The sequence below is a fragment of the Rhipicephalus sanguineus genome, chromosome 2 (genome assembly GCF_013339695.2).
Source record: "Rhipicephalus sanguineus isolate Rsan-2018 chromosome 2, BIME_Rsan_1.4, whole genome shotgun sequence".
Lineage (NCBI taxonomy): Eukaryota > Metazoa > Arthropoda > Arachnida > Ixodida > Ixodidae > Rhipicephalus > Rhipicephalus sanguineus.
This window is the reverse complement of record NC_051177.1, coordinates 223,385,599-223,406,907: the sequence shown is the minus strand read 5'-3', so window position 1 is coordinate 223,406,907 and position 21,309 is coordinate 223,385,599. Positions and strand designations below refer to the sequence as shown.

General features: G+C 49.5%; 1 protein-coding gene across 1 annotated transcript in view; it reads left to right on the top strand.

Moving 5' to 3' along the window:
* Positions 1–19,581, top strand: part of LOC119382254 (high-affinity choline transporter 1) — a 262,537-nt gene extending 242,956 nt beyond the window's left edge. The window contains exons 9-10 of the mRNA XM_037649962.1: positions 10,005–10,175; positions 19,327–19,581. Coding sequence (XP_037505890.1) covers positions 10,005–10,175; positions 19,327–19,581 — 426 coding nt within the window. The remainder of the gene's footprint in view (positions 1–10,004; positions 10,176–19,326) is intronic.
* The last annotated feature ends 1,728 nt before the right edge of the window (positions 19,582–21,309 follow it).

Sequence of the window (21,309 nt, the reverse complement as noted above, 5' to 3'; positions counted from 1 at the left end):
ATGCGCAAATAAAAAATATTGAACGGCACAGCGTATGCATACGCGTACCCGCTGCGGCGAATCCTCAGTGGAACCCGATGGAGACCTACGACGGGCACGAATTTCTGTGTCGCTTCCGCTTTAGAAAAAGTGCCGTGAAAAAGTTGCTCGCAGTGCTGCCTCTGCAGGAAAATACCGATGGTAGTGGTGGTGGTGGTAAACATTGTATTCAAGAAACTCACAAGACAACACACACACGCACAGAGTACACTGTTTACGAAGTTCGTTCACGTTCATGGCCCGAAAGAAAGTCAACAACGCAGTACCTCACGGTACTTGTTGACGGGAGCGACTAAAAAGCCACCGAAACATGCCCGCGTTGCCAGACCATTTTTGTTGCTGTCCCTAGGAAATTCCAAGCAAGATGTACCTAGCCTAGTCCCGTTGCTCTACGTGCGTGCGAGACGTTGATCATGCGATTTAACCATGGAAATGCAGGTGACTTGATTTAATGGACGCACGCGAATAAAGGTGCATACTTTTTGCTTTCTTTGGGAAGGGCCACTTCTTGACTAAGGGGCAAGCAGTTCGCAAGGAGGGGGAATCAGTTTTGTTTCAGCTCAATGAGATCAGAGTTATGCACTCTGCGAGTGCAGGCATAGCCACACAGTGCATTGGGTTTCATTTTTGTGTTAACGTTGCTGGCGTATCAAGCGCATTAGTTTACGAAGCCAGCTTTTCCCAAAAGGTACCTTGGAAAAACATTTAGTTCCAATATTCCGTGATAGTCACCGAATAATAAATGTTGTTTTAAACAAATGCTTGTGGCGATCGAGCCACCACGCGAACGAGCGTCACGCCGAAGCTGGCCTCAGCGATGCGGATTGCTTATTCTCATCAGATCAGTGGAGTTCCTGGTGCCTACCGAAGACTACACATCGTGGTGATGGATCTAGGCCATCGTCAACCGGTATATGTCGCATATGCATACATATGGCTCCTATCACATGCGTGCGGTATCAAGCAGATATATGAAATACCATTGTGAATAATTTTATGAACTCTGCCTAGCTGTCATGAAAAATTTTTTTTCATTGCTGTGCTTTTGACATATCCTATCATCAGTGAAAAGGAGTAGCCGGTGCTATACAGAAGCACCACCATCTCGTAAATATCGTATAACAAAAATGTATTTGTTTACGCCCGGAAAATCAATGCTCCTCACCACATAATGCTTCGCTGAACCGACCAATATGTATACGAATGCACACTGTCGGCTAAGTGTATATACGTAAAACTCGCGTACACCGGAATCAAAGGGCATTGCTAAATAGTTCGATATACCCGTAAATAAAAATGCACAAAATGCCTGTCTGAAGCTTAAATATTCATTCTAGAAGGATCCGTTGATGGGCGTCTCGGGCTGTCCCTCGAGACAACTGTTCGTTCGAAAGCTGCTGTGAAGCCGTTAAAGTTTTTCTATTACTTAATTTTCATCCACCTGGTCGTGTGAAACGTGTACGTATCGCACCAGAGAACACTTCGCACCACTGAAGCAACCTGGCGATACTCTTTCATGCAACTAATTGCAGCCACAGGTAGCAAGGTTCACAGCGTGGCATTTAGTTTTCGTCGCATTACATCCCTGTGTAGTGGTAAAACTTACAAAGCGATTCCTTCATTGTGGAGCGCAAAGAAATCTGTGCTGCGCACGCCGCCCATATTTTGACTCGTACCCTGCTTGTTTATGCCATGCTTGCACTGCCCCTTGGATTCAATGCATTATATATTTACATCATATACATGCTAAAATATGACAGATTCACTATAGTCAGCTTTATGGCATTGCAGTTGTGCTATGCCACAAAGCATGTACTGCGTGCAATACGGTATTGACGATTCGCTATGCAGCAAAGCTCACCAGCAGGAGAAATCGTAAGTGCGACATACGTTACCTGATGCTTTGTCTTCTTTAATGACAATAGGTGCCCACGCAGTCTCCGGTCACCGTACGAGCACCCAAACGTCTAATAAATGCGCAAGTGCACAGTAAAGGTTTCAATTCTTCAACCTGCCGCGCAAACGAATTATCTGCAACCCTCTTCGTTAGAGCCAAGCTACTTCTTGGAATAGTGTCATAGAGAAACTTAATTATGCGAACAGAGAATATTACAAGATACCAATGAATCAGGTGGCCTGAAGCATAATCGCATAGCGAACTTGCTGCACAATTGCGACTACCCGCTACGGATGTCAACTTCAAACGCCAGCTGCTACATTTCAGGTCAAATAATAAATGCGCAGATGATGGATTTCTTAGCGCTGCTGATAGTCTTAACAGTCTGTATCAATTCAATCGAACACTCGCTATGTAACATAAAGCAGGACATACACAGAAATTTTAACGCAACGCACGCTCTGGAGTGCCTCAAGTTTCACCTCACTTGGCGACTTCCCTGGGGAATTTCTGGGTACACGAAGGCGCTAGTTTTGCTCGGTGGCACAGGGTAGCCACCATAAACTGTGCTTACACCGCTAACATTGGGCGATGTTTTGGTGGCTTTTTGTCTCGTGCCTTGTTGACGAGATCCATCAAGACGCCGCGACATGGCCGCGATGCCGCACTCTTCGTCGTTGAAGTTCGCCTGGTGCTTCGTTTCATAATGAACACAATTTAAGAAGGCAAAAGACTCTAAACCGCTCAACCAATTGCATAAATCAAGTGAAGTAAAAAAAAAAAGTGAGAGATAACGATAAACGCTGAAGCGAGCACGAAAATACCATTAGCGAACAAAGCAAAAACGTACATGAGAAGACGTCGAAATAGCAATCGTGCTCCCGCGGCCCGACTGTGTCGACGGGGGTTCAACAAATGTGGCCAGACAAAGAATGCGGATTTCACCAAAAGCGGGCGGTGCCCTAGCAAACATTTTTGGTGTTTACGCATGGGTGCTTTTGTGCATACCATTATTGGTTTCTTGCAATGAAACTAATTTATTGTTGCTCGAAGTAATCATTTTGTAACAAAACTTTACCTACCCTGGCTCCCAGGGCACATACTTGACGAGTTAAGGACGCCTTTTATAAGGCGCACTTATGGCAAGATAAGGCAGGTTTTTGAAACTCACCTTATCCTTTTCTTATACTTATACTTTTCTCTTCCTTTCGTAAGTAGCCTTACCGTGATAAGTTAAGGTCGGTTCGTGAATACGGCGGATAGACCCTTCAGTATAAACGCGCCCGATGTCACGTCATTGATGATGTACTGGTCAGAATTCACGGATGATTCCACGTGGTCTGCTATCAAGACTGCCATCGCCGACGTGTTTGGCCACCCTGCCACTCGTAAACTGCAAGCCGAACAGCATTTACGTGAACATCTTACGAAAGAACTGCGCAGCAGGACGAGACACCAAGAATTGGCGAAAACCAGCACTGCGCTCTTTTTCGTGAGTTCTTTCTTGGTGTCTCTTCCTGCTGCACAGTGTTTTAGGGGCGAAGCTCCTTAAGGCGGCACCCGTTCGTCCCTCGTAGTCGTAGTCGTAGTAGTCGTAGTCGTAGTGCGTAACCAGTCTTACGCTTTGACCTCCAAGGTGGTGCCGGTGGGACATTTTTCCTGTGCGTTGTTGAACAATAAAAAATTCGCAGCGTGCGCGTTAACTAAAAGCCGAATTCTTCTGTCTCTCATTCCCCATTAGCAGCCATTGGCATGTTCCAGTAGGAAACGTTAGTAGAAGTAGAAGTGTAAGTGTTAGCTAAAAGCCGACTTCTTCTGTCTCTCATTGCCATTAGCAGCCATTGTTTACCTCCAAGGTAGTGCCTGGTGAGATTTCTCCTGTGCGTGATTAAACAATAAAAATTTTGTTCAAAACGCCGTTGATTGATGAAATAAACCAACTAAAGACGCCAGATGTTTTGTAAAAGCAAAACGAAAGAACGCCAGATGTTTCTAAAGCAAAACGAAAAGACGCCAGCTGCTTAACGAAAGACGCCAGATGTTTTCTAAAGCAATGGTTTTCTAAACAATGAAAATTCACAGCGTACATGTAAAATTAAAGTGAGCTGCAAGTCGTCATAACTCATCGAACCTTTAGTATAAACGCGCCAGATCTCACGTCGGTGATGATGTACTGGGCAGAATTCACGGAAGATTCACGGTTTTTTGTTAAGATCTTCCCGTACCAACTCTCCCAACTTTCAACCCTTGTTCCGTAGCATTTACGTGAACGAGCTCAGCAGGCCGGTGAGTCTTTTGCGAGCTACATTGAAGACGTCCTGCACTTGTGCAAAAAGCCGACGCAGCCATGCCTTAGGCTGACAAGATCCGCAACGTTATGAAAGGCATCGATGACGATGCCTTCACCATTCTGCTCGCCAAGAACCCTCGTACTGCGGCCGAGGTGATCACGCTCTGCCAATGATACAAGGAGCCGCGGCGGCCGCAGTTGCTGACCCGTCGACCTCCATCACGCGACACCGATCTCGCTGGCTTGTCGGCCATTTCTGATCAGTCCGCCTTACTCGCCGATATGAAGTCATTTGTGCGCGAGGAAATTGCTCGCCAGGTCTGTCTTCTGGCCTTCTCTCACCCGCCGCATGTTGAACAGCCGGCGACCACACTGCTGCCTCCCTTACACCGAGCTATTCAGCAAGAAATCGCGGAGGTCATGCCGGAATACCACCAGCCTCCTCCGGCGCCTGCACCACTCAGTTACGCGCAAGTTGTAGCCAGGTCACCCCATGCGATCCCTGTGGCTGCCCACTTACTTGCGCCAAAGCCGTCGCTAGACCTCAGGCCTTCGAAGCGAGTGTGCCGGCTGCGTACGCCGACGTCATCCCTAGGCCACCAATGCAACCCACCATGTAGCCATATCAGCAGCCGCCTCGTCCACCGTATCCTGCGCCATGGATGGGACCTACCCCGGCGAACCGATGGCGCACTTCCGACAACCGCCCCATCTGCTTCGCGTGCGGTTGCACCAGTCATGCCCGCTATTGCAATCGCGTGCAGCCACCTCGTGTCGCCTCAACCATCCCCAGCCAGTCAAGCCGACCGTACTACGATTCACTGCCGCCTATGTCACCGTCGTCTCGCCCAGCTCCATCTACGCACCGTTCGCCGTCACCACGTCGCCGGTCACTGTCACCGATGCGGCTACGTCCGGTCCACGCGACCAGGAAAACTAGTCGTCGCAGTCCACAGGCAAGGGCTGCGACGATATCGAACTGCGAGAGCCCTCAGCGAAGCACATCGAACGTGATAGGCGTGTTTGTGGACCGTGTTCGCGCATCTGCCCTTATCGACACTGGAGCCGCCGTATCCGTTATTGACGCCCAACTTAGCCAATTACTGCGAAAAGTGACGACGCCACTTTTCGGGCTCTCCTTCCGTACAGCCAGCGCCCAAAGTATTCACCCTACGCTGGCGCACAGGTACGAACAGGTGCTGCCCGCGTTGTCGCGGACGACGCAGCATTTACGCGCGGGCGCGGGCATACGCGCTGCGCGACCATCAAAGGTGCGTGCGTCGTTGCCTCCGAGATAGTGCGCACGAATCTTGGAGGCCTTTATGCGCCTTCGTGTTTAGATTACAGATGGCGTTGACGTTGCGCTCTTTTTTTTTCGACGCGTTGACGCGTGCTCCTGTGCTCGAGGCAGCAGCGTCGTTGTACTGTGTTCACAAATGCCTGTCAGGTCGATGCAAGCCATGTACCCGCAATCAGACGTTCTATGAAACTGAAACTTGGCCTGCGGGTCCGTCATGAAGTCCCATGAAACGTGGACGAAGACCCCAAGAGACGAAGCGGACTGTTTTGGCGAAGGAGTTTGGCCTCTATCTATCGTGTCCAAAGCGCTTCTCAGTCACTTTCGCAGCAGTACTTCGGCGTCATGCAGAAAAGTGTTGTATGATTAGGAAGGGGCTACTAGCGGTCACGGGGCACAACACGTCTGGTTCATTGTTAACACACGCGCGCATGCACCGCATATTTACGAGTACAGGTATGATCACTGACGTCTAAAACTGGCAATCATTCAGAGCTGTTCATGACGTCACTGCAGCCCTCAGAAACACTAAATCAAAACGTATGCCAACTTTCTCTTGTCGCATACTAATTTTTCATGTTGTCTGGCCATGCGAATTCCGGATGATACGAATATTTGGTAAACCCACGAGATTCGTATCACCGAGGTTTTACTGCAAACTGTGCTCCGTACGTCGTGTCGCATATACCTTCCTCTCTCTCTCTCTCTCTCTCTCTCTCTCTATATATATATATATATATATATATATATATATATATATATATATGAAGCACCCAAAGTAGGAACAAAGTCCTACGAAACTGCGCAGTTATTTGACGGACATAGGTTTGGGGAACTCGGGCACGGCCCGAAGCTTGGCTGGATCGGGGAGAATACCGTCCTTGGACACGACGTAACCGAGTATTGTCAGCTGCCGTGCTGCAAATCGGCACTTCTTTAGATTCAGTTGCAGACCGGCGTCACTCAAACGCGTCAAACCATGCCGCAGGCGTTGAAGATGCGTGGAGAAGTCCGGAGCGAAAACAACGACGTCGTCGAGGTAGCAGAAGCATGTGTGCCATTTAAGGTTGCGCAGAACGGTATCCATCATGCGCTCAAAGGTGGCGGGCGCATTACATAGCCCAAACGGCATGACGTTGAATTCGTACATGCCCTCGGGCGTCACAAAAGCGGTTTTCGGTCGAGCGTCATCAGTCATGCGTACATCAGTCATGGGTACATCAGTCATGGGTACACTGAGCGCAAATGGAGAGATGAAAAGAATTCTGCTCCTTGCAGGCTCTCAATCGCGTCGTGCATTCGCGGTAGTGGATACACGTCCTTACGAGTGATCTTGTTGAGTCGTGGGTAGTCCACACAGAACCGCACATAACCATCCTTCTTCGCAACAAGAACGACAGGAGACGCCCAGGGGCTCTTAGAGGGTCGAGTAACATTGCGTCGAAGCATGTCGTCGAATTGCTCGTTGATTACATGGCGTTCTGTGCGAGATACGCGATATGGACGTTGCCGCAGTGGCGGTTGGGCGCCAGTGTCGACGCGATGTGTAACGGCGGACGTGCGGCCGAGAGAACTTTCAGCGACACCGAAAGAAGAGCGAAATCCTTGCAAGGGGCGCAGAACCTCGGAACGCTGGACCGGCGTAAGCTTGTAAGCAATGGAGGAAGCAAATGCATCAGCGGGCGATGAACCAGACGGGGAAACCGCACTCAGCGTACTGGAACTGGGGCAGTTCGTGTCATCTGCTTCGTCCATAACTTGTGCTTCTTGGAGGGGTTGTCAGCTGCCGTGCTGCAAATCGGCACTTCTTTAGATTCAGTTGCAGACCGGCGTCACTCGCTCCCGTTCCACGCTCCCGAGACATTCCCCTCGCACCAACATAACACTGTACGGAGATGGGTTGATAACACAAGTTGACGTGCCACCCTGAGTGATTTGCACGGTCGCGAAAGGCACCAGCATGCCTTTCCTCGTGCAAACACGGTCAGATGGCGAGTGTAGTGCAACGGTATCGGAGAGACTGGCGCAGTACACTGGCACCGCCGTCGACGAGTTTGCAGGCACCTTGGTGTCATCTTTGACAAGTACCTTGCCCGCAGCCGATGGACTGTCTGCCGGTGCCAAATCAGAGCATGGTGAGAGCTCTATTTCGGCTGGTGCGCAATGAATACGGCGTCGTGGCGGGAGAGAAAATCCCATCCTAGAATGACGTTGTGAGAGCAGGCAGGAATTATGATCACTTCGACGGCGTACAGAGCATCCAGAATAATGACGCGGGCTGTACAGACCGCTGTAGGGTGAATACTTTGGGCGCTGGCTGTACGGAGGGAGAGCCCGGAAAGCGGCGTCGTCACTTTTCGCAGTAATCGGCTAAACTTTGGCGTCCATAACGGATACGGCGGCTCCAATGTCGATAAGGGCAGATGCGCGAACACCGTCCACAAACACGTCTTTCACGTTCGAGGGGCTTCGCTGAGGGCTTTCGCAGTTCGATAGCGTCGCAGCCCTTGCCTCGTGGACTGCGACGACTAGTTTTCTTGGTCGCGTGAGACCGGACGTGGCCGCATCGGCGACAGTGAGCGACGTCGTGGGGACGGTGAACGGCGGGTAGATGGTGCGGGGCGGGACGTCGGTGACATTGGCGGCGCCTGGTCATAATAAGGTTGGCTTGATGAGCTGGTGAGGGTTGATGCGACCCGAGACGGCTGCACGCGATTGCAGTAGCGTGCGGCGTGACCGGCGCAATCGCACGCAAAGCAAATGGGGCGGTTGTCGGGAGTGCGCCAGCGGTTCGCGGGTACCATCCATGTCACAGAACGGGATGATGGGCGAGCCGGCTGCTGATATGAGTGCATTGTGGGCAGCAGTCGGGGCCTGGGGACGATGTCGACGTATGTAGGCGGCACAGCCGCGTTGAAGGCCTCTTGTCCGACGACGGCTTCCGCGTAACTTCGCGGGCCAGCTACAGGAATCGCTGGGGGCAGCCTGGCTACAGCTTCCTCGTAGCTTAGTGGCGCAGGCACTGGAGGCGGCTGGTGGTATTCAGGAATGACCTCCGCGATTTCTTGCTGAATCGCTCGGTGGAGAGGAGGCAGAAGTGTAGTTGGCGGCTGGTCAACATGCTGCGGTGGAGCGAAAGCCAGTAGAGAGACCTGGTGGGCAATTTCCTCATGCACGAACGACTTGATTTCGGCGATCAAGGTGGAGTGGTCAGCCATGGCCGACAAGCCCGCGAGATCAGCATCGCGTGATGGCGGTCGACGGGTCATCAAGCGCTGCCGGCGCAGCTCCTCGTAGCTTTGGCACAGGCTAATGACCTCTGCCACTGTGCGAGGGTTTTTGGCCAGCAGCATGGTGAAGGCATCGTCGTAGATGCCTTTTAGAACATTCCTGATTCTGTCCGACTGCGACATGCTCGCGTCGGCTTTCTTGCACAGGTCAAGGATGTCTTCAATGTAGCTCGTGAACGATTCCCCTGCCTGCTGAGCTCGTTCACGTAAGCGCTGTTCGGCTTGAAGCTTACGAACGGCAGGGCGGCCAAACACGTTGACGATGGCGGTCTTGAAATCTGACCACGTCGGGAAATCGAATGCATGGTTGTTGTACCACATGCATGCCACACCCGCGAGGTAGAAAACAAAGTTGCTCAGCTTGCCTGCTTCGTCCCATTTATTGGAACACTCACGCGTTCGTAAATCGCAAGCCAGTCCTCTACATCGGTGCCGTCCGCGCCGGGGAAGACAGGGGGATCGCGGATACGGGGGACACCGGGACAAGCGGTCGAGGCAGGAGGCGGCGTTTGCTGAGCAGCGTCCTGTGGCATGGTAGATGGTACGCTACCGGATCGGAGCTCCAGGGGCATCGAATGGAGACTGAAGTTGTGGTGACGGCACAGCACCCTCCACCACTTTGTAAAGGCGTTTATTGACGGCTGGATTGACGGGACGATGCACAGGAGTCAAGACGGAGCGCAGACTCTCACGAGCGCGAGAGGCGTGCTCTCCGAGAACAGGCGAAGAGGGGGACCCACTAGAAGGCGCTCGAAAGAACGGGCCATTACAGCGTTCCAATGCTTGTCTACAATATATATATATATATATATATATATATATATATATATATATATATATATATATATATATATATATATATATATATATATATATATATATAATATGTGTGTGTGTGTCTGTGTGTGTGTGTGTGTGTGTGTGTAATTTTTCGGTAAATCCGTGATAGGTTGGTCGAGAGATGCGCCTTCTGCCGGGTCGTTCTAAATAGCAATGAAGGCTAGGAAGAAGAAAGACGTCTTGTGGATGCCACCCAGCATTTACTTTTTAGGATGGACAGTATCCATATCCTCGCACACCCACCCATCACTTAGAGAACACCAAAATGAGATAGTGCATGGAATTTTTGCTTCTGTGTTCTCTGTTAGAAACTTTGCCAATAGCGCCACAACTTCAACTGATCTATCGCAGGCGTCGGACGGCGAGGTGATTTGGGTAATGCGCTTGGCCATCGTGGCGGTGGGCGCACTAGCCACCTACATGGCGCTGACGGCGGAGTCGGTGTACGCCCTCTGGTACCTGTCCTCAGATCTCGTCTACGTCATCCTCTTCCCGCAGTTGCTGTCCGTCGTCTACTTGAAGGTATGAACCAGCTCATTCGCTTTTTTAACGAAATATCAATGCGTAAGAAGTGATGGCTAGAGCTGAGAAGATTGTGATGTATACCTGAACACCCAGTTTCGAAGACACCTTGAGAGTGTGACCGCACCTTGAGTGTGAGGCATCCTAAATGAGTGTAGCCAGCGCCTCCTCTATTTTTCTGTGCCTGGGCAAAGGAGCGGAGCGCAATGGGAACCGACCGTCGGCGTTAGTGCTGCTTTTAGCCGCAGGGCGCCGCCACCGAAGCAGACCCGCCGACGCGTCGTCGCTCGCGGAAACGAAAGCCGTGGCTGATTTCGAAGCTGCTATATGGTTCAGTTTTCGTCTGTATTCGCGTTCTTTAAAGTCTAATGAAAACTTGTAAACTGGAATCACGAAGCACTTGTCATTCTGGGCAGCCAGCCCATTTCGAAGGCACGTGTCTTTCGCGGCTATTTGATCGAGACACTCGCGCGTCGTCTGCTAACCCGATACCAGAGAGCGCATGCCAGTGATGCGCGGAAAATTGTTTTGTCACCGTTATGTTCGCTTGACTGAGAGCCGGTTTTTGACTGTCTGAAAATAGATTTTCGAAAGCAGCATTTGTCAAGAGCTAATATTGAAAGCTTGGGCGCTTAAAATTCTCCGATGCGTGCTACCGTCTACTGGTGTAGCACACTATACGCAAGCCTGGAGTTCATGCGCTAAATAGCACGAAATGCCACTAGACTGCTTCCTGGGATATACGTGATCGCCCGTTCCCTTGGTAAAGCTTTTGGGAATTACATTTGTTGCCACCGGGAGAAAGCAACAGCTGGTGCCAGGAAAAAAAAAGAACTATGCCAAGTGATTCCACCATTTCAGAGGTTAAACCAGTTAAATCGTGGTGGTACGAAAAGCAAACAAAAACAGCTACAAATGCCGCGCGCTTCCTGCAGCACTGACCGATATGTGTGAACAGACGCTGTCGTTCAAGGATAAAGTCGCAAAGTGCCGACTATCAACTTGAGTGAATGTGAACGGCGTGAAAAATGGCGCGGCCTGTTGTCAATTGCTTGAGCTCGTCTTTGTATTTGTCGACGGATTGTTGTAGCGTCAGTATCTGGCTCCCCAGGTATCTTTCTTTTCTCTTCCATTTGCCCTTTTCGGTAGTGAGCAAAGTATAGAGGCCGAATGGCTGTCGACCTGGACGCTTTTGTCGCATGGGGCAGCCTTCTCAGCCGTGTGCTCTCATTTATTATGCCACTGTACATAATGATTATCGGTTGTTTTGCCGGTAGCGCATGTGGTTTCCTTGGGCTCCGATTCTTCCGCATGGGACCTAATGTCAGCGCTGTATGCACATGGCAGCGATCGCGAGGCAGCGTTGCTACTGGTACTACATGCATTGATTACCTGTTCGGACGTAACACGGTCACGTTTAGGGATACTTGCCATGCTTGGTTCAGTTGTTACCTTGGGCTGCAAACGTGAAGGGTAGTCTGCAAAGAGTGACGCTGCTGCATCCTTGCCGCTTCTTATAGACCCTTTTCATAAATACGCCACCTGACGGTGGGCTTTTCGTCAGTTTCGCTTCGCAAAGGAGCGTGGGATAGCCAGCGCCATCGTGAGGGCATGGGAAGCGAGCCGTCAAATGCGTGAGTGCTGTGACGTTTGTGCTGGCGGCTAGTTCTCCGTGTCATACCCTGAAATCTCACCGTTTGCGTGCTTGAACGAGCTCTTAGTACTCTCCGTTGGTCTTTCTGAGGTGCTTCCGATGCACAATGAGCAACATTTTGTACCCTTCAACGGGTTGGATGAGCAGTTTGGCTCGACTGCCGCGGTTGCGGGACCGTGACCACAGCCAACTCGCGTGCGTGCCCGGACCGGGAAAAAAAAAGGCTCGCCGAAGCTACAAACTTCTCACCGAAGAAAAGGGAGGACGTCACTGTCGCGGAACTATGCGACCGCAACCGGCGAAAATCCTGTCTGCCGCAAGCCACACCACGCAACTATTTTCCGGACGCCGCGCGTTGGGTATATGTGTATGCAGTGGCGTAGCCAGGGTGGGTGGGGGGCACATCGGGCCCGTGCCCCCCCCCCCCCCGAAATATTTTTGCCATGGCACCCAGAGCACAAAATGACATCCGCTCACATCTGCCTGCCCGGCCCCCACTTCAGATCAAGGTGGTGCCCCCCCCCCCCCCTCCCCGAAAAAAATTTCTGCATACGCCCCTGTTTGTATGTACTAAAAAATGTTGACACGTGGCTTAAAATATGCGAGTACTGTCGCTACTAAATGAACGGCACGCAACTTGATTTTTATTTTTCTGGCTAGCCTTACGAACCCTTGAAGCATTTCTGCACAAACAATCTATCGCAATTCACCGCATGGAGGCACTCGGGAGAAGACTATTCATTCGAAAAAGCAATGCTACACATGGCGCTGTGAAATAAGCACGTCCATTTCTGTAGCGCGTTTACAAAACGGCGGCCTTCCACACGTCCGTTTGACATCATGTACGTAGAGAGAGCACGTGCGTTTGTTCACGTTTTATCGCGTACCTTATCGCTGTTCTCGTCGTGATATCCTCGACGGTGGCACATGGGAACGTAGCACGTCTGCACCATTGCAGCACGCCGTCTGTACGAAAAACGTTGATGGCAGCTTCACGATTCGGCGGTGCTGAAATGTCACGCACTGGCACGTTGCCGAAGCCTGTGTCGTCTGCTGCGGTGCCCTCACAATGGCGGCGGACTGTAGTTTGCGTGCGCGGCGCTAGGGGCGCCCTTTTTCGAAAAGGGTCTATATTCCATGAAATCTTCGCATCGTAAACGACGGCTGCATATTCTAGTGTAGTTTGAAGATGTATTAGGAGACCAATTATCCCGCCTAATTACTGCAAGCCACCTCTACCGAACACCAGCGGCACCTGGAATTTCTTGAAACGACAGCCGAACAGTGTATTAAGGCGAAAGCCTTAGATGCCTCATCAAACGCGAAAATTGACCTTCGCCGGCGTCAGCAGGAGTGATGCATCATCATATGACGTCATAGATCATAAAATTTTGTGACATCATCGTGACCTCACCTAACGCGACGTCGTCATATTACATCTTCGCTTGGTCAAAATGGGCCGATCACGGAGGCAGTGCATAACTCCGCTGATGTGCAAAAAGCTTCCACTGCCTCCGATCCTTGAGGCTGTAAGAAAACCACGCTAGGCGCTGAAATATCTCAGAGGGAGGCAGGGAATGTTCAATACATTGACTGGAAGAAAAAGAAGGAGATGGCTTTCGCCTTTCAGTCGTCTTAGATGAATATATAAGGGACCCTGTGAGATTCATTTTCTTTATCGATAAAGGGAAATAAAAAAAAGACAATCGTGATTTCCTTCAGTTCCATTCGCAGAGTGCAACACAACAGTACGACATACTAAGGCATTGGGGCGGTTGCAATAGCCTTAAATAGAAAATAAAACGCGAATACTATCAAACTCGAGTACAAGTATCGAACCGGCAGCACGGACTAACCGACTTCCTGCGAAATACGTACAAGATGGAAAGACACGCGAACATGCGGCATCTGTATTCTTTGCTGTTTCGAATTTATTTTCAAGTGGTTATAGCCTGGATGATTGATGAAAAGACGACGACACCCTTGAAACAATAAAAGACCATCTAGTATTTTTTTTATTGCCACCACGGTTAGAGCGTGATGAAAACAGCGCGCCGCTATGTTCGCGTTTCTTTCCATCATCCTCTACCCGTGAAAGCTTGCAAGAAGCACAAATGCAATTAAACACGAATTCGTGAGCTTCGTGATACGCGCGGCCGTTCAGCGCCAGCTTCCCGGAGTCTACTTCCATAGCGCCACTACGCGGCAGCGGCGAGCGGACGCGGAGCGCGCGCTCGACGGCCCGGGGAGAGCGTTCGCCCAGGCACTGAAAAATAGAGGAGGCGCTGGTGTAGCCCATGCGTGGGGAAAGAGGGAGGTGCGTAAATCTCTTCGCATCATGTAGAATGTGATAATACCAGCATGATTGCACAGCGTAGCCAAATCCTTGTCTCCAGACTAAGGCTAATCTGCCATAAGCGGGCCTTAGGACCTACAAGTGCACTTAGATCTCTAGGCATGTCGAGAGATTGCGAGCTGTCTCATTCGCCAAGACCTGGCCCTGTGCTCCCAAGAAAACGCGTCGCTATACCGCCTGGTGTGAGCGAGGGATTGGTCTGCGTAATGCGTCATTACTACGTTCAGGTAGCACATGTTCAGACATAGAAATTACGTTATCGGCTGCTAAACATGCAAGATCAGCTTCCAAAAGAAACGTTTCTTGGCATTGTTTATCTGGTCCCATGTAAAGCCTGTGAATGCGTATATATCAATGAGACAGGAAATTTTAAACATTCGGTAAAACAGCGCATCGGTGACGCGACACATCAAATGTAGCGCATGAAACAGCAAATCAGGTGTTGAGCGCACCGTTACAGCTTGCCCTTCAAGATGCTGCTCAACATTCTGCTGTGAGAGGTTGTCGAAGTGACAAGAGCGGCTCAGTCTGCTGAATAGACGATGGCTGCCTGTGTTTACTGCGGCTGCGATAAAGGCAATGACCGTGTCGCTGATAAGACGCAATTTCTTGCCGTTTTTGCGAGGTTAGGGTGCAATAGAACAGGAGATTGCGCGGAACGGCCGCAGCACCAACGTACAGAAAGTGAAGCCCAAACAGGGTCAATCCACCTGCGGCGCTGCGATCGGTAGTCTGCAATGTGTCGTCGTTTAAGAGTTGCGCGCGGCTCCGCCGTAGTGGTGCACGGGTAGATTGCCCGCTTCCCACTCAAAAAGGCCCGGATTCGAATTGCAGCTCTAGATGGTGGGTTTTTATTCTTAGTGTCACATTTTATAGCTCTGTTGGTTTTCCTTGTTTGTTAAAACTAGCTTCTGTTGCTAAGTATTGCTACAAAAAGTAACGTAAAATGTGAAATCTCGTTTGGAGTCTCGTATTCACGAAAATATCGGAGGCCATACTTTACGTTTTTGTTCAATCCCGGGTAGTGGCGCTGCAATAACTGCGCTCACTGTCAAATGTCTTCTATTTACTTCACATTTTGCGTTACTTTTTGAACCAACACGTAGCAACTGAAGCTAGTTTTAAGAAACAAAGGGAAACCGATACAGCTATAAAAGGTGACAGTAAGAATAAAACCTCACCATCTACAGCTGCGATTCGAACCCGGGCCTTTTCAGTGGGAAGCGGGCATTCTACCCGTGCACCACTACGGTGGAGCCGCGTGAAACTCTTAAACGACGAGACATTGCAGACTACCGATCGCAGCGCTGCAAGCGGATTGACCCTTCTTGGGCTTCACTTTTCGAAGTTCGTTCCGACACTGCCCTGTTCTAGAATACTCTAGCCAGGTAGTCCCTTTTTGCTTGATGTATGTCAAACAAGCTCACAGTGACAAAGAAGCGAACGGCGCTGCATGCGCCGTGTAATGCGGCGAGAGGTCGTTCGATGGCATTGCACACAAATATGTCGTGTTGCCGCAGGACTCACTCAAAGCCGAGATTGGGCAATGTTGGACTAACTACAGCCGCTAGACCATAGGATGAATGACTCGTCCATCAGCCCCTAAATTAGTCTCGTTCAAAGTCGTGTTCAAAAGCCCAGTATCACAGACACCAACGGGAGGACTAACAGCGCCCCCATTCTGTAATGTTCTGCCGCTTTGCACTGCTTGATTGTGAATGTGCTCGTCGGTGAAACACGTCAGTTTTTATGCTTGAGAGATCGCACATTGCAGCATCATCGTTGGCACTCTAGAACGAACGAGATCCCGCTAGTTTGAAGATTGCACGAGTCGTGCGCCCAATATCTACACAATGTTCTAAGGCGAGGCCTGGGTCAAGCGATAACACACGCGCCAGTTGCAGCCCATGATAGCCGTTCAGAATTTCAAAAAAACACACTCACAAAAAAGAAAAAAAGCAAGAACGCGTGTCACTGTGGCTTTCACAAATTAGGACAAGGCATTCGTCTCATTGGAGATACCAGTATATTGCCCGCATATGTCCCCAATGAGTACTTGAAACAAATGTGAATGCCTAACCCAGCATCTACAAAGGCTCCGTATCTATAATGTTTCTGCACATGAAGAATATATATGATATAAATATATACGTGTGTGTATGTGTGTGTGTCATTGAAAAATGGATCGGTAAAGAAATACAATCTCTCCAATGTCGTTCGCTGCATGCTAATAAGTGTCAGAAGTTTCGAAACGATTAGAAATGGAACGAAGTAAACATAAATTTTAAGGAAGAATGGGTGAGAAACTTAAGGTCTGCAGGTGATCCTATGCTCTTCAGCAGACATTGCAACACATGCTTAAAGACCAACACCGGGAAAGTCGTAAATTACGCCCGGAAATAGGCATGAAAAGTACGAGTTCAAATGTAGTCTTCAATAGCCTGGCGGGAGGTTCCCGATTGGCCACCAGGCATAAAATCTGTGCCAGTGTCCGTACGCGTGTACCTTGAGCAATTATTAAATGCGAAGCATTTCTTAGCGAACCTCAGGCCACTTTGCGCGTTTCTATCTACGTATCTATCTATCTATCTATCTATCTATCTATCTATCTATCTATCTATCTATCTATCTATCTATCTATCTATCTATCTATCTATCTATCTATCTATCTATCTATCTATCTATCTATCTATCTATCTATCTATCTATCTATCTATCTATCTATCTATCAAGCCGCCTACGTGTGGGCGCTCGCCCAGCCGTCTCCATAGGTTGTAACATACCAAAATTTGCATAGCATGGAATGATTGTTTCGCGAACACGATTCACTGGCCATGACATGAATAACGCAAAATACCTGCCGCGTACGTCATCAAACCCTTTCCCTGAATCACGTGTGGCAGAGACCCGCATACCAGAGTTCACGTTATGGGAGTATGTGCCACAGCTGATAACACAATCTCAAACAACGCAGCAACCGCGAACATACCCATTGACACGGAAGGAAAGTGACAATAACAGTAATTGTTCGGGTTTTTCGTCACAGAACCACGATATGATTATGAGACGCGCCGTGGTGAACGGCTGCAATGAAATTTGACTATCTGGTATTCTTTAACGTGCACTGACATCGCACAGTACACGGGCCTCTAGCATTTCGCCTCCATTGAAATGCGACCGCCGCGACCAGGATTGAACCAGCGACATTCGTGTCAGCAACCGAGGACCATAACTACTACACCACAGCGACCGACACTTAGACTACACTTACACCGTTCGTAGCCCCGATCACGAACGGATCTGATGACAAGTCCTGTCCAGCTGCTGGTACTCACTGATCACGGTGATGATGACCTTATTCAAGAACTGCTAATAACCCCTTCCACACATGCACACGGGTTGGTGAGACGTGCGTGCGTTCTCCGTCATAACGGATAAGTAAAAGCATAACAACTGTAACGCAACTCTAACAACTGCAACTGTACGTGCAGTGCGTGCAGTGCGCGCGTGCGAGCCACTCGGCTGTGTATATCTAGGGAAACTTTTCTGAATGAAGCTTAGTTGCAAGTAGCGCCTGTCCTGCGCATCTGTGTTCCTTCACTGTCCTATTTGAATTGGCGCTAGCCAGTATTGAATAATTCAAGCACTACATATCAGCTTACTGCGTCTGGTGTTGGTGACACCTATGTTGCTGTTATCATCGTTAAGCAACTGTAAACAACTGATTATATAACACATGTGCGACTCTTCAAAATATGTGCGTATACCATTTCAAGATTTCTCTAGCGTCACTGAGTAACGTTTCGCTCAATGCGAATGCTTCGCATAATGCTTCGCATAATCCCACGTGCCGATTCCCATCGGCACGTGGGATCTGACGAATGTTAGTGTACACTACTGATATAAATGAAATCTACAAAAGAATAACGTTGGGCTCGAGCGCATACGCCAGGCAGTCACAATTGGTAACCAACATATTAGCGTTGTCCCTTAAGCTGAATGTTTACAGTAATTGCATTTAGTTAATAATAGCTTATCGGATAGAAACTGGGAGGATCAGAAAGGAACTCAAAACGTTAGGACTACGCCTCGCACTATCTAACAGGCGTAACAACGCGAGATAGCAGCGTGGATAGCCAATAATATTTAGTTGGGGTTAAGAAAAAGATGGGCCTGGGCAGGCCACATAATGCGCATGACAGATAACCCTTGGTCTGTAAGATCAACGCAAAAATACCGAGTGTGGCGGACGCAGCCCAAGATGGGAGATGTCTAAGTAGAGTGATGAAATCGTGAATGCCCCGCCACGGTGGTCTAGTGGTTATGGCGCTCGACTGCTGACCCGAAGGTCGCGGGATCGAATCCCGGCCGCGGCGGCTGCATTTTCGATGGAGGCGAAAATGTTTGAGGCCCGTGTACTTAGATTTAGGTGCACGTTAAAGAACCCCGGGTGGTCGAAATTTCCGGAGCCCTCCACTACGGCGTCTCTCATAATCATATGGTGGTTTTGGGACGTTAAACCCCAGATATTATTATTATTATTATGAAATCGTGAAATTTGCATGCATAAAACGGTACGAGCAAGACAGGCAAAATCGGAGAGTTTAGCGAGAGGCGTTCGTCCCTCACTGTTGCGAAACTAAGCTGATGATGATGAAATAATAATTAATAGGACGCAAGTTCGTTTAAAGGATGGCGCTTCGCAATAATTGGATTCAAGGATGTATCGCTAGCTAATAAAAGTGCCGCCGCGGTAGCCCAGTGATTGCGGTGCTCGGCTGCTGATGCGAAAGGTGTGGCTTCGCTTTCGGCCACAGCCGTTGCATTTCGACGGAGGTCAAGTGTGATAGGCCCCTGTACTGTGGACGTTCAGTGCACGCAAAAGATCCCCAGGTGCTTCAAGTTATCACGCGTCTTCCACTACGGCATCTCTCATAACCCGACTCGCTTTGGGACGTTAACCTACGCAAACTGACCGACTAACCAGCTATTGCGGTGATTAATACATTCGTTACAGGGGGCATTGTTGGTGTCTGACTGGTTTTTGCACGGCTTCATTATAACTACCGCATGTAATGATTTACACTGCCCAATTTTCTGTCTACCAAAATATCAATATGAAGCATTCCACTCATGTTCAGGACTACGTGAATACTTACGGTTCGCTGGCCGCCTACCTGGTGGGCAGCTTCTTTCGCGCGGGGGGTGGCGAGGCCCTGCTGGGGATCCCGGCCTTCATCCGCTACCCCTACTATGACGACGAGATGCAGGTGCAGCGCTTTCCCTTCCGCACTTTCGCCATGTGCATGTGCTTCATCACGCTGCTCGTCGTTTCGTTCGTGGCCAGCTGGCTGTTCAACAACGTTTTGCCCACTTCGCTGGACATCTTCAGGTGAGTGCGTCCTTCACCGCAGTTAACACTGCACTCGCTATGGTGGTCTAATGGTTACGCTGCTGAACCGACTGCTGAACGAAGGTCGCGGGATCAAATCCCGGCCGCCTTTTTGGTGGAGGCAGAAATGCTAGATGCCCGTTTACTTAGATTTAAATACACGTTAGAGAACCCGAGATTCCGGAGCCCTCCACCGTGGGGTACCTCGTAATGATATGGTTGTTTGGCGACGTAAAACACCAACAATTGTTATTATTCGCCGAACACTGCCATCGTGTCATGTTGATCTCCCACATTACTGGCCGAAATTGCACAAGGGCACTGCCAGCGCGCATTTATTTGAAAATGTTTTCGAATTGTACGGGTTACACCTTAAAGCAAAACGTAGCCTTGACCATTGAGTAATTTACCTGCAGCATTTTCGTATTCCTTCCTCTGACTCTCGTGCTTAAGGGGCATTGGTCTGACCAAAACGTAAGTATAAAACTTTTCCAGTTTCAACACGAAAGCGTGACACATATTGTTAATAAGTTTATTGCGCACATATACGAAGTATACTTCCTACTATTCCCAGTATGTTGCAATAGGCATTTTTCTGCTTACTGAATGAATGAACGACCATTGGGTGAGGTCCACACCGACAAACAAACGTTCGATGTCGCAGAGCTTGCGTGATGATAAGCAGCGATCGCGATAGGCCTTCGCTCTGACCGTCCCGTCAGCGCGTACAGGAAATTTCAAGATTACGCGACCTTATAGCATTACACACGCGGGAGAATAGTACACGTAAAGCTAATGGCTCCACCTAGCATTTCCTGGCCGCAGACTTCACCAAAGGCAGGACGTTCGGGCAGGGGCGTACTCGGTCGTGTCGTGAGCAGCCTTGTACGTACAAAAAAAGTTGCTCCGCAGCTTAAAGATTGCGCGGAGGACTCGTGTCTTCCATAACTTTGCACGTTTTTCCTCTCATGCAGCATAAGGCTAGCAGGGCACGGTCAGAACAGAATTTTACACGAAACGGCGACTGCTAAAGATCACCAGAAATTTTCCTGTAATTGTGATCACAATACTGTCACATGGTTGCCATGGTGAAGAAGACTGCAGCACGACTGGGAAATGCAGTACGCTTTATTTCGGCGAACTTGTGCCCTGTATAAGAAAACCAATGTGCAAGCGATTCACGCTGTAAACTGATAGCGGCGAGAATAGCCATCGGGTAATCTGATCATCGGCGGAACTGCTCATACGCCCCGTCTTTTATACAGCAGTCAGCGAACTTTGTAGCGTGATCGCTGGTGGTCGCGTAAGCTCTCGAATAATCTTCACTATTCTCGACCTGCGCGTAATCTTTACATAATGATCTGAAACAATTGCGAAGCTTCCCCAATATTACTGCGCGATCTGCGCCTAACGTTGCTAACAGCTGGATGATTGCGGTATTGCGGTCATCGTTGTAGCTTCGTCAGAATCTGAAAAGGCGAACGCAACACTGACGGCCATGGTTCCTTCGATGTATGGAATAATCGTGCCCCTACTTAGGTGCCTGTATTCTTGGCTGAAATTCGTTAGCATCACGTTTCCTTTTCCATCATGCAAGCGAGCAATGTCTCATGCGACGCCAATGTCGTGGTCCAGCAGCAAACGCTCATCGCTCTCGATGACGCTCTCGATGACGCCTTCAATGTCTTCAGGTTTTCCGGTGCCGACCGGAATTAAGACGCTTGAGCGTGGC